This window comes from Phoenix dactylifera, chromosome 4, assembly GCF_051530095.1.
Source record: "Phoenix dactylifera cultivar Ajwa chromosome 4, Ajwa_hap1_PhDact_Kaust_v1.1, whole genome shotgun sequence".
In the NCBI taxonomy this organism is placed as follows: Eukaryota; Viridiplantae; Streptophyta; class Magnoliopsida; order Arecales; family Arecaceae; genus Phoenix; species Phoenix dactylifera.
Genome location: NC_143193.1, coordinates 5,831,908 through 5,845,897, shown reverse-complemented (window position 1 = coordinate 5,845,897; position 13,990 = coordinate 5,831,908). Strand labels below are relative to the sequence as shown.

Here is a 13,990-nt window from a genome sequence, read left to right as displayed (position 1 = left end):
GGATCTGGGCCCGGGGAGTCAGGAGAGGAGTGTACCGGTTGAAACGTCGGGGCGGAGAACGAGGGCGTAGGGCGCCGTGGTTCCTCGCCGGCGACAGGCTTCTGCGCCGACGTTGAGGCGTCGGGCTCATCCTCTGGCGTGCCTCTTTTCGCCTTTTCTTCCCGAGCTTTGGAGGGATCTCGGCGGCCTCCTTGCTCCGGTGGGCGGCCGCCTCCTCGGCGTCTGCATACTGGTTCGCCCGGGACAACAGCTCCGGGAAGCTCCGCGGCAGGCGTTTGTCCAGGGAGAAGGTGAGTCTGCCCTTCCGGAAGCCACGCTTCAGGGCTGAAAGAGCCACTTCCTGGCTCAGGTTCCGGACTTCCAGCGTAGCCTTGTTGAAGCGGGTAAGATAATCCCGCAAGCTTTCTCCCTCGTTTTGCCGGACATCAAAGAGGGAGTCGGAGACCAGTCGCCGCCGGCTACTGACGGCGAAATGGGTGATGAAGAGGCGAGTAAACTGGTCGAAGGACTGGATTGAGTTAGCCTCCAAGCCGGCGAACCACGCCCTTGCCGGGCCACGGAGGGTCGCCGGGAAGGCCTTGCAGAGGAGAGGATCTGATGCTCCGTGGAGGAGCATAAGGGTCCTGAAACTCTCGACGTGATCCCGCGGGTCCGCCGCCCCGTCATAGGGCTCGATTGCCGGCATTTTAAACCCCGGCGGATTCGGGGTCCGCAGGATCCTCGAGGCAAGCGCCGGCTGGGAGGAGATCTCCAAGTCGGCGAAGGGATCTTTGGAGTGGCCCTTCAGGACCTGGAGTTGTCGGTGGAGATCGTCCACCCGCCGGTCCAGGGAGCGCGACCGATGGGTGGGAGACAAGGTGCACCGAGAGGGGGACCGACTGGAGCGCGGGTTCCTTGAGGACTGGGGGGTCTGGGAACGCACCCGGGCCCGCCTCTCGTACCCCGCGCAGCTCCGATGGGAAGGTCCCGGCAGAATGGACCGTGCTCGAGAATCTTCCTCGCGCCGGCGCTCCTCCCCATGGGAGAGGAAGGAGCGCGGGTTGAGGAGGACAGGTGAGCGCTCAGGGAGCAGCGGCTCCTGGGCCCGCTGCGGCGCCCGAGACATCACACCCTGCAGGTTCTGCACTGCCTCCGCGAGGGTGCGAACCTGCTGGGCTAACTGGTCGAACTGAGCGGCTTCGACCATCTGAATGGGGGGTGGAACGGTGGAGTGTTGCTGAGAATGTGTTGGAGACGCAGCGGCCTCCCGGCCGGAGGCGCGAGAGGCCCCGCGACCGGAGGCATTGAAAGCTCCACGACCACCTCGCCGTGCCATTACGATCGCTCTGAGATTCGGGCCCTTCCTCTAGCGCCAACTGTTGCTGGTGGTCCAAACCGAGAACGATTGGCACAGCGGTGTGAACGGGATTCCGTCTGAGTTGCCTTGGTTGGTGTTGATTGCGCTCCACCTTCCACCGGAAAACCTGCAAGCAAGCCTCGCACCACCATTGGGGTAGTGGGGGCCCTCCGACGATCAAGTCAGAGGAGATTGGAGGAGAAGGAGAGATAATAGTAGCAAGTAGGAGAATGCTCTGGAAGTTCTTGCTTACCCCCCCTTCTCCCCCCAGCCGCATATATACCAGGCTGGGGGGTCTTTCAGGGGGGTTCGTTATCGTGGGGCACGATGGGGCTGCCACTGACACGGCCGTTACAGGGCGTCGTGGGGCAGCGCTGGGTACGACCGTGACAGGGCGTAGTGGAGCTCCGCCTTGTACGGCTGTTACAGGGGATCGTGGAGCAGCGCCAGATACAACCGTTGCAGGGAGTAGTGGAGCAGGAGGCTGCGGCGTGCCTCTGGGGAATAGCCTGTCGTTGTCGAGAGATGTCCGACTCGGGGTCGGGCTGCGGAGACGAAGATGTCCGACTCGGGGTCGGATTGCTGGATCAAGGGGCAGCCGACTCGGGGTCGGGCTGCGGAGCCGAAGATGTCCGACTCGGGGTCGGATTGCTGGATCAAGGGGCTGCCGACTCGGGGTCGGGCTGCGGAGGCGAAGATGTCCGACTCGGGGTCGGATTGCTGGATCAAGGGGCAGCCGACTCGGGGTCGGGCTGCGGAGCCGAAGATGTCCGACTCGGGGTCGGATTGCTGGATCAAGGGACTGCCGTAGTCTTCCTGGGCGCGCGTGCCGGTCACGTGGGGCATGGTGGCTAAGTTCCCCCGTAACACTATTATTTTCTAATTATCTTTCCTTCATGATAGAATTGTCACTATCTTATCTAAAAAGATTGAAATGAGAGAATATAAGAAGAAAAAAAGCATTACCGGAAAAGTCCAACCCAAGTTTCAACATCCTAATGCGACATTCCCATCCCAAAAAAGGAAAGCAGGGTCAAAAAATGAAAAAAAAAAAAACAAATAGCCTTACTTTGAATTATCTATTATTTTCGATTATAAGATAGTTACAACGGCTATTACAATACTGATAATTTTATGTAAAAATAATATCTACACTATTTATTAATAAAAAGCTGGGGGGAAGCATCTTGCTTCCTTCATTTCTATTTAAAAAATTATAAAAAATAGAATGTTTTCATGTAAATAATGACTGTTCTAAATTTTTTTTTTGGTAACTACTAACCGTTATAATCATTGTAGCGATCTACAGCAGTTTTGGTTGAATCCATCACAACATAATAATAAATGCTTTAATTTCAATCCTTGCATGCCGGTGGAGGATACATACAATCTTGGTAATAAATATTGACCTTGAAACAAAATCCTTTTTTTTTTTTTTTTTTTTTTTTTTTTTTTTTTTTTTTTTTTTTTTGGACAGTGAATCGTGGCTTACTTAGTTTTCCGGTGGGGGTCTATAAAACCACGGCGTGCATTAGCTTCTCTCCCTCGAATTTTTTTTCCATCTTTTGTTCTTTACTCTCTCTCTCTCTCTGGGTTTTTGGTGAGGAGATGGGGAGGCGGAGGGGGACGAGAGGGCCGGTGAACGTGCTGTTCGGATGGGTCCGGCGGCAGTCAGTGAGGGTGAAGGTGTTTCTCGGGGCGGTGGCGGCCATCCTGGCCCTGGTGGCCTTGAAAAACCTCGTCAATGACTACAACCATTTCTTCATCGCCGCCGAGGCCGTCCACGCCGCCGGCATCCTGGTCCTCATCTACAAGCTCACCACCAAAAAGACCTGCTCTGGTTTTCCCCTTCTTTGCTCTCTCTCACTTCCTTTTTTTTAATTGTTGCTATAGAATTTAGCAGTATGTAATGTATCTGCTTTGCGAATTCTAAAGCATATGCCGATGTGTTTGATCAAATGGTAACATTTTTTAGCCTGATTTTGACATTGTACTAGCTGTAGATAGTGATCCGGCTTTTGGTCTATGTGAAAATGAAAGTTTTTTGTTTGAATTTGGGCTTTTTGGCAAAGCTTAGGATTGTGTTCCAAGTCGGTTCTCTATTTCCAAAAGTTAGAATTTAGGCTGATTTTGCCATTGTACTAATTGTAGATTGTGATCCTACGTTTGATTATGTGAAGATGGGTTTTTTTTTTCATATTGGAATTGTTTTTTCTTTATTGTTTTTTTTGAAAATCCTAGGATTGTGTTGAATTTGGTCTTCAAGGGTATGGGTCTTTTCGAGTTGATAATTCTTTTGGTATATACATAGTTGTAGGCGACTTGGATATTGAGACTCTCTCTCTCTGCCTTCTTTTTTTATTTTTTGTTCTTTTTTTCCGTTATTGTTCCTTTGATATTGAATTAAAATATACGATTAAATAAGTCAATTGGATAGATTGAAGGCCTGAATGCTTATGCTAATTGCAATATCCTGATTGTTGTTCAATTTGATAATAATTTCATGCTATCATCGGAAGATGTTATTTTCAACTAAAGAACTACTGATTTGGTTCTGTATTGAACTTTAGGAAAAAAGAGTGGTTCTGTAATTAAGTGTTTATTCTTCAAGAAAGTTGCCTATTGCCCATATTTGGAATTACAACACTGGACTATAGATGTGGCTGGTGGAAACTTTTATTCTCACCAGCAGCAGAGGAAACCTACTTCCATAAGCTATTTGCTTAGCATCTCAAACCTACCAGACTCAATATTGGGGATTAGATTCTGTTTGAGAGTAAAAACGCGCATAGCTGGTTGGATGGTAAAGTCATGAACCTTGGGCACAAGCATTGTAATTTGGTCTTACTAAAAGCTGCTCTCCAATGAAACAATTATTTATTCTTAATTGATGAGATGGAACCATAAATTGATGAGACGGGGCATAACCTACAAACCTTTTCGGGAACTTGGATTTCTTAATAAGAATTTTAAATTTGTCAGACAAATGGCTGTGGAGAAGGGTGAACAGGGATAATAATTTAAGGAGAGCAATTCAAGTAGATGCCATGAAAGAGTCATCCTAATCCTTCATATTGGACCTAATGCTCTTATATTACCATGTACGCTAGTGATAAAAGCCATCTAACTTTCATGAATGGGCATCGGCTTGTAGATGGGTAATGGTATTACAACAAGGTTTTGGTTTACATTTTTGGTGGAATCAGCAGACCACGGAAGTCATAACTTTGAGAATTGCAGAAATTTCTTTGGATAAGAAAGTTTATGCATCCAATTAAGTTTTCTTTACCAATGGGAAGAAGATTTAATACCTAGGCTTAGAAAAAAACTTAATGATAAGAGAGTCAGCTAACATATTTGGTCACTTAAATAATAAGATTATTATGGGGTTTGAATAGGTATTAGATTTTGGAGATGGAGCAAGTAACAATCTTTTTTTGGTCATAATTTTTGAATGAAGGGGAAAGCACCTCGATCTTGATAAGCATCCAGGCAGCAAGGTTCTCTCTAGGGCTAGGCATCTAGCACTTTTCTAGTCAAAATAAACAATTTGGTGAGCAAGTCTCCCTGTATATCTATATCTTTAGAGTGATTTAAGACTTGAGCTCTCGACAATTTGAGAAATACAGGAATGAAGAATTTTTTGAATGGGCAATTTTCAGTAGAAAACTAGAAATGTGTATCTTTTGAATTGTAATCTTATCTTTCTCTATGAGATTTTGTTGTTTTATTGCATAACCTTCTCTTGCCTGGATTTTCCTTTACCCATTTTCTAGATGTTTGATGTCAGGTTGACAGCTGGTTATAAGAGTTTAATTATTATTGCATAGAACCTTCTCCACTAAGAATTGTGCTTCACAAGCAAGTTCATTTGATGAAAAAACACTTGGATGGTGATGGTGTTCTGATTATTTTTTGGAAGGAGGATATGCGATGGGATTGCTAGACCCCTATTAGTGGTTCATCGTATATCTTTTTGAGTAGTGTAATCTTGAGTGGTTTAGATACCAAGAACTGTATACACAAAGCTGGAATGGTGCAGATTCCAAAGGGTGATTTTGTTGTCATGAAATTAAAAAAAATGTTAATGACAACCTCTGTTTCTTTCAGGAGTATACTAACAATTTAGCAGTCATGTCGACTTAAGGTAGCGTTTCGGATATAATATATTGTGGCAAATATTCCTGATTCACGTATTAAATCTGCTGACATGTGTAGCAATTTGAACTCGAGAGAATGGGCCATTGACAGACCTTTCTTGATTTTGTAGGAAATCGCTGAACTCTATAAGAATCAGGCAAAGAAAGATGACCTGTTATTTTTACATCGTATATTATACCTGCAAATTGTCAGTTGAAAGAATGAAAGTGGTTTTTCATTTTTTTTTTTTTTAGATTCTTCTTATGATGCCATTGTTTTTATTATTCAAATAATCCATGTTTTGACACTCTGTTTTCTTGTCCTTAGGTCTTTCGTTGAAATCGCAAGAGTTAACTGCAACATTCCTAGCTGTACGGCTGTATTGCAGTTTCATGATTACAATGAACATTCATACAGTTCTTGATTTTGCAACACTTGTCCCAACTCTTTGGGTTATATATATGATACGATTCAGACTGAAGTCAAGCTACATTAAAGAATTAGACAGTATGCCAAGATATTACTTGGTAATAAACTGCACTGCCATCAATACTTATATGTTTTCCAGAATGGGATTTGATAATTCTATCTGTTTAATCCCTATCTGCTTTAACTTTTTAGACCTTGATTTTTCTAGATCTTCTTTTACTGTACTACATTGTGATTAATTTCTTCTCATATATAGCATTCTCATGATTTTTTTTCAAGCTTAATACCTAACTCTTAAATAGCTAAATAGGGGAGGTGATGGGTCAGATTCAGGTCAGATCATGCTATATCCATGCCCAATTTTGGACAACATTCTTAGGATTTAAACCCAGATTCAAATCTGATTTCCAAAATTAAATCCATACATCGTGGTGGGTTTATTAATAAATGGGTTTTGGGTAGTTTCTGGATGTTGCTTTGGCTCTTCTGGGTTGATTCCTGTTGCTCTACTTGGAAGCTTATAAGACAAATGAAATAGTGCTGGTCAAAATAGTTAGAATGTTTTTAACATGCTATATAACCTCTCATCATCGGTACACCATTGAGATATACTTCAGAGAAACAATGTAGAATGTCTTTTTGACAATTTAATACTGTCCATTGGATCCATGCGTTAATTTCAGTATGCTTAGATATATGAGGGCCCCTTTGAAATATCTTGATGAGGGAGTGCTCACATAACAGATAAATACTTCGGCAGCAATACTAATTTTCGAACAAGCACAACTTAAACTGATGAGTAGTTGCTGCATTTCTAATTAGCATCATTGTCAAGATAGGACTCATTATCGTCTCATGGTGGTTGGTCTTTTGGGTTTTCAGGTTGGGATCTAAAGCCTAAATTTGGAACTGGATCTGGATCCAAGCCTGGACACATTTAATAGGGGACACTATGTTTTGGATTTAAAATTTGCAATTGTAGTTTGGGTTAATGGAGTATTAATTTCTGCTCATACTTCTATATGTTTATTGTATTTTATATCAATTCACCGATTTACATGGCATGTTAAAATATATTCATATACTATATGCTTACTTTCTAAAACAATTGTTTATCATAATAAACGCATCATTATAATTTCCATATACAGTATAAACTAATGTTATCAGGTGGTATATGACACATTTTCTGCCCCTGGTGCATAAATTCTTTCACAAAGATGCGAAGTTACATCATGTTAAATATTTCTGCAGTTCTTTAGTTTAATATCTTGATTGTGATTGAATGGTGGTATAAAGTGATCTTAGTTGACGGTGATTGTGCTAGCTCTGGTGGTGTTACTTTTGAATCCCAATTATATGTCGTGTTATAAAGCATGCAAGATTGCATATTATTGAATTTTCTCTCCTTAAAGCTCCCTTGTATTCAGGTTTCTCATTAGAAGTTTAAAGTGAGAAACTTAAGTACTTTAGAAAACAGAGTGAATATCAACTTTTTCACTTCTACATGAGTAATATATTTTCTGCAGGTGGTTCCTTGTGCTGTGCTAGCAATTCTCATCCATCCCTTGGTCGACTTATTCCAATTCAATAGAATTTTTTGGGCCTTTTGTGTGTATCTGGAATCTGTATCAGTGCTTCCTCAACTCAGACTAATGCAAAATGCTAAGGTGCAAGAGGTCACACTAGGTCTTTTCTGGATATCTATACTTTTTACCCAATCACTTTTAATATTTTTTGATATTCAACTTTGCAGATGATTGAACCCTTCACAGCTCATTATGTATTTGCTTTGGGAGTTTCAAGATTCTTGGGCTGTGCACATTGGATAATTCGGGTGACTTGCTTTCAACTTTCAATTTGTAGCTCTCAATTTAATATGAAATCCATAAGAAACAACCAGCCACACTTAAATATTTCAAGTATGTAGTGTAGATTATATCACTTTTGTTTTCATATTTTTTTTCAGTTTGGGAGTTTGCTGCTCCTTTCGAGTTCATAAATATTCTGTAGGTTTTTTCCTTAGAATCAAAGTCTAGACTGAGTTATGCTGCATGGCTTGTCTCCATTATTTTTCAATTGTTTTCTAGGTGCTTTCTTCTTAACTAAAAGAAAGATCTAATGTTTAATATTAACTATTCATCTGTAAATTATGGTAACTGCGAAAGACCAGAAGAGCTTAACCCCATATGCATTCGAGTCTCCAACCCGTAAATCAGTCTTCCACAAGAATAATCCAGGTATCAATTCCAGTATAACATGCTGTGGTGCTAACTTAGTTCAGCCTAAAAAATCTCCAAATAGTAATGTAATTAAAAAACTAAGCCAATGCCATATATCTCCGGAAATATGATCTAAAACACATAATCGAGATCGAGATAATAGCTATGAACTTAAGATCAGAACAATTCCCCCAATTAATCAGTCATGCCTGCTCATAATCTTCAAACTCTATTATCTACACTAAAAACGGGAAGGGAAAATTCTTTTATTGATTCCTCATCCTACTTCTCATCCTAGCACCCATTTTGGTCTGGCTAGGATGGGGAGCTGTAATTTTTTAAAGATTGTTATCATGTGGGTGTCATGATGTAGTTGGTTAACTGAAGGTCTAGGGTTCGAGGTCCTCGCAATGGCAGATTTTCAAGAGAAATATATGTTATATAATATTAAGAAAAATATATGTAAATGTTATACTAGAAAATAATGGTTAGTAATAATACATAACTATGTTACTTAATTATACCATCAATTTCAAAATGAAAAATTAACTAAGCTGCTATAAATATAAGATATTTTAGTTGGGAATATCATTTTATTTATATAAAAGTGAAAATATTTCTTTATGATGGAATACATAGTAAAAATGTGAATCAATGACTGTACTTTCATTTTGATATAATGGCCGCTATAATGAAGTCATAGCAAAATTATATAGTTACTAAAATTTGGTTATTGTGCTATAACAATTTGAAAGGGCTCCTGAACCATTACAATGGCTATTATTTTAGACCTACCACATATTCCAAAAATAGTGACATCAAATAGATGGGTCTGACATAAAAATTTTCAACGAATTTGACAACATAAACTTTATTTTGGTTTTCCTACATTTATTTTTCTTGGTCGATGATCATTAATTTAATAGTGATATAGACTATTTAATGACCTCACTTACCTTTCACTAGTACTAAAAGATGGAATAAGTAATGTGCATTCAAGCTATTATGAACTATTGCGATTCATGATCTCCTAGACCAGTAATATAATATTATATTCTTTTGATAATATAATAATGGTGAGTTTTGAGGTTGGGAATGGTTATAACTGGGTCAGATCAACCACACTTCACGAAGTTTCATGAGCTTAGTACGAAAGTTTGGAATAGATACAAGTACTTATAAGGAAATGAAGAGCCATGTTATGCATGCATCTAATAATTCTCTTTAATTTAATTTTTTATATTTTCTTACCAATAGTGGTGTAATTAAATTATATCATCACTTTATCATAATTAGTATCTTTTTCTGTGTCAAATAACCTACTATGTATATGTTGTTTGTACGGAACTATCAAATATGAACATAATTAATAAAAGATAATTATTTATATGAAGGTGTGCTTTATGAACTCGCAGACACATATCTAATCATGCATAAGATTTCTTATTGAATTAAATATCTAATCAGGCAAATATTGTGTATTCTCTTACATTCACTTGGTGTCATGAATTATGTAGTTATTTTTTATCAATCAAAGTTGCACAAAATAAATTTTATCCAAGCTATTTGAATGGAAATAGATTATTTGTTCTTCAAATACACAATTATTTATCTTATGTTTTACACTGCAATGTATCTGCCCCTGTACTATCTAAAATAAAAGGATATAAGAGTGAGCTCTACACCCAGAAAGTAACCAATAATCTTAACTAGTTGGACCAAATAAGACAAATATTTTAACAAAATAATTACATAAAGTAAAACTATGAATTTTGGAAATAACCCAAAGAGGTTTATATATAAGCATCATGATGGTCAGGCAGTGTAAATGATCCAAAAGAGGTTTTCATATTTAATAATTGTAAATTTCAAAATATTTTACGAAGTTATTTAACATAACTATATTTCAAGAGAATAATGAGTTAAAAACATTAGAAAGGCTAAAGGTTGGTTACCTACCTTGCAACACAGTCTAAATAAATGCCCAAATGGTCAACCGGTGCCCTAAAAGACCTAATAACCATATTGCAGTATAGAGATCAAAAATATGACCAAGATGATTTTTATAACTTAAGTTTCCAAATTTATACAAATACCCTAATAATTTCTTGTAAGTCCTAGGAATCTCGGAGAAGGTTATGCATTCAAGTAAGTTACACTTAGCCCCAAAACTTGCATTGCTATTGTTCTAAGCACATAAACCAACTAGGTCCCCTAATTGTCTAATTATAATAATAAAACCCCCAAACTAATGTTCTCTATATTTGTTAATACCCTAAAATTTCAAAGTAAAAAAAAACAGAGCCCAACTCATCACACCTCTGTTATAACATTTTCAACATTAACAAAGGCATAGTGGGCTGGATGATCTTTAAATTCTAACCATGTGGTCTTGTATGCTGAACTTTTGGAAAATTGTCAGAACTTTTGATAGCTGAAATAATGCATGGACAAATCTAACAAGTAGAAATTTATTTTATTGAAATATAGCATGCAGAAATATAATAATTAGGAATTTAATTTGCTGTAACTTCTTGCACATAAGTTTATTTGCAGAATTGTTATTTCATGGAATAAGTTACAGAATTATAGTATACAGAAATCTAATAACCAGAAATTCAATTGGCTGTAAATTAGTTCACAGAAATTAATGTGCAGAGTTTTTATATTGACAGAAATATTTAAAATCAAAAAAATATGATATATGGAATGTAATAATTAACTAGAAAATTAGTTTGCATAAATTAAAACAGATTTAGTTCTCTGAAAAGTAATTTTACAGATATTATACTATGCAGAAACTTTTAGAATAAATAACATATGCAGAAAGTTATTTGAAAAATATGTTAATACAGTTTTAGTTTCTAGAAAAGAACCTAATTATTTATTTTCTGTCACACCAAATTTAAATCTCTTGCCTCTTGGGGTTTTGGATTTCTACCCAAAAATATGCTGTTCACAATTGAAAGGGATTAAGTTTGAAAATATGTTTATTGTGATGAGGGCTGAACTTGTGTGGGTGCAAGTGCTATCAAGAGTTGGCGCCTGAGAGAACAAAGAAAGGGGGTGAACATGATAAAAAGAGAGAGAGGGGTGTATGTGAGTTTGAGAGGGGTGGGAGGCATCTTAAAACTAGTCCAAGCACAGTTCAAACTGCTAACTAAAGCCCAATCCCAAACCGTTAAGTATAGCCAAATCCTAGACCAGTAACTGAAGCCTAATCTTAGATCATTAATTACAACCTAATCCTAAACAAAGCTAAATCATAGTGTCAATTAAAGCCTTTTTTTAGAGAATGCATTTTTCTCGATAAAGATGAATGGAAATGACCTAAAAGATATGTAATGAATCTCACCATGTATTGAGCCCTACTAGTTCTGGGCTCACGCGTAATTGTTGGAGTTGGTTTTCCTAACTCAAGAAACATTAATGTCCCCTATCCATCTGAAAGCAACCAAATATTTTGGTTCTGGCTATATTCGATACTCCCCTTTTGTTTGACTGCTAAAGAATTTGGGCCTTATTAAGACTGTTTTATTAGACATTTTCACTTGATCCTGACGTTGATGTAATTTGGGCTAGGTATTCATAAGCTCTGGCCAAGCAAACTTATGAGACTTTAATCCACAGCTAATTGCTTGATCTTGGTTGCAAGCTGTGGGCCAAGTGACAAAAACTTACCTCTAATTGCACAAACTTAGAAAATCCTGCAAAATCATATCCTTTGATTTTTCCCCTTTGTTTTATCTGGGAAAGTTTTCCTATTATAATTTAATAAGTATTTTCTAAGATCTATGTGCTTTAATCATGGGCTATTATTGGATTTTGGTCTGAGGATTGAGACAATGTCCAATATGTTTCTTTCTGAGTACTGCTAGTGTAACCCAGAAAACTTGGTCAAAAAATCGCTCAGCTGGTGCAGAGCTCTCATCTTGGTCCTGAGACTAAGCAAACTCTGTGGTGTCAATTTAGAAGAAGCAAAGATGTCCTCAACAGCTGAGTGATTCTTTAGCGTGAGATTCTTTGAGTTTCTAAATTATTTTCCCTTTTCTTTCGTGTTGAGTAGGTCTGTGTTCTCCACTGTAACTACTTTTGTTCCATCACCAACAGTAGTCTTGCTTTCACAGTCAACCTATGGATCTAGTTTCATCACTCTGGGGGCTGAATACTAACATGAATACATATACTTTTGCAAAAATTGCTTTGGTTATTTCTGCATCAACTTAGTTATTATGTCCTTGACAATTAATTATCTTCTAATGCTTCCATGGCTGTGCCATAATAAATCCAAGTACCTTTTATCTGTGCTCCCTGTGTGCTTGTAATACATAGAATGAGGGCAGTTACTGAAGCTTGCTATAGCATTGAGCCCCCTGAAGTTGATTCCCTTGTCAGATTTGTAGACCACTCAGTTCTATCTTTCTTTGTAACATGTATCAGAGAAATACTAACAAGAGCAGCAGAAGGTGCCAATTGGTTGAGTTGATGAAATCCCGTGTGGATAAAATAGGCTTGTGTTCAATCCTGCCCTTGCCCTTTTTTCAGCCAGGCTTCCACCTGTCCTAGTTCTCTAAACACACACACACACACACACACACACACACAGAGAAGAGAGAGAGAGAGAGAGAGAGAGAGAGAGAGAGAGAGCAGATTTACCAAAAATGGGAGTTTGTTTATTGGTTTACATAAATGGAAATATTTCCATGGCCTGAATTTCATCCCATAAGTTGAATCTGCTTATAGGATTGCAGCCAAATCGATATTTCTTCGTCTCATTCGATCCTCTTAATCATAGTTGCATCATCCCATATGCCAAAAATATTTGTATTCTATTTTGCAATTGGTAATTTAATGTAAGCAATACAATAAAGTGAAAATAGGCCTGTTTATTAAAACAAACTGTTGTTCATTGTGCAGTTAATCGAGACTCGTGGATACTTTCTAGCCTATATGGGAACTGGCTTCCTTTGGATTTCTGCGCTCCTCCTCTCAGAAATTGTTCAAACATTCATCCTGGCTGACTTCTGTTACTACTATGTCAAAAGGTGTGTTCTCTGTGACCTATCAGGCTTTTGTAACACATTGCAAGCCATCATTGCTTTTTTTAAGAACTTGCATCATGGGTTAACTAATGATACCTTCTATTGTTTTGCAGCTCCATGTTTGGCCAACTGCTGCCAAGGTTGCCTTCAGCTGTATAACCTGAAGCCACAAACTAGCTTATATGATGCCTGACAATTAGTCTGCACAGGCAGTTTTTTTGTTTATTGCCATTAGCATCATTTATCTTTAAATCACACTCTGATTGAATCCTTGCATTTAATTTACAAAATGTTTTAGAGTACTATATGTGGTATAATTAGTATGTGTTTTGCCCTTGTAACATTGTAAGAGGCAGGGGCGGCCCGATACATTTGGGGGCCTAAGACGAATCCAATGAATGAGATCTCTTTTTTTTTAATAATAATTTTTTTAATAAGTATAAAATACTTAAAAAAATAATATGAAAATAGATAGCTATCAAGTACACTATTTCAACAAAGATACATGAATCTAATAAAGATAGATAAGAAGCTTTTCCAGTTTAATATGATTTTTGAATGGAAGCACAGAAATGTAATTGCCCTAAAAGAAGGACCATGAAACTGATTAAATAACCGAGATAATGCTTGGCAATACTGTTTACCATGTCAAGCAAGAGCAGAATAAGAGAAGGTCATCCCGTGGCACTTCATGGTCAAGGTAAAGAAAAGAATTTGTCCAGAAAGGAACCTCTCTATAAGAGAAAGTAGGGGCATTATGGGAAATTCACTCCATCTAAATAATAAAAGTCCCATCCCACCATCTCCCCTTCAAGTGAGTA

At 38.6% G+C, this 13,990-nt stretch overlaps 1 protein-coding gene across 1 annotated transcript; it reads left to right on the top strand.

Moving 5' to 3' along the window:
• Nucleotides 1-2,884: 2,884 nt before the first annotated feature.
• LOC103707152 (ER lumen protein-retaining receptor) lies at nt 2,885-13,585 on the top strand. The gene is made up of 6 exons (XM_008791535.5): nt 2,885-3,176; nt 5,804-6,003; nt 7,435-7,575; nt 7,662-7,742; nt 13,045-13,172; nt 13,283-13,585. The coding sequence occupies exons 1-6, from the start codon at nt 2,945-2,947 to the stop codon at nt 13,326-13,328; spliced, it is 828 nt and encodes a 275-aa protein (XP_008789757.1). The 5' UTR covers nt 2,885-2,944; the 3' UTR covers nt 13,329-13,585.
• The last annotated feature ends 405 nt before the right edge of the window (nt 13,586-13,990 follow it).

Bases quoted from the DNA above. Each gene is read 5' to 3' on its own strand.
- LOC103707152 (XM_008791535.5), top strand. From the start codon at position 2,945: ATGGGGAGGCGGAGGGGGACGAGAGGGCCGGTGAACGTGCTGTTCGGA. The intron at 3,177-5,803 runs GTTTTCCCCTTC...TCTTGTCCTTAG, and splicing joins CACCAAAAAGACCTGCTCTG to GTCTTTCGTTGAAATCGCAA. The intron at 7,743-13,044 runs GTGACTTGCTTT...TTCATTGTGCAG, and splicing joins GTGCACATTGGATAATTCGG to TTAATCGAGACTCGTGGATA.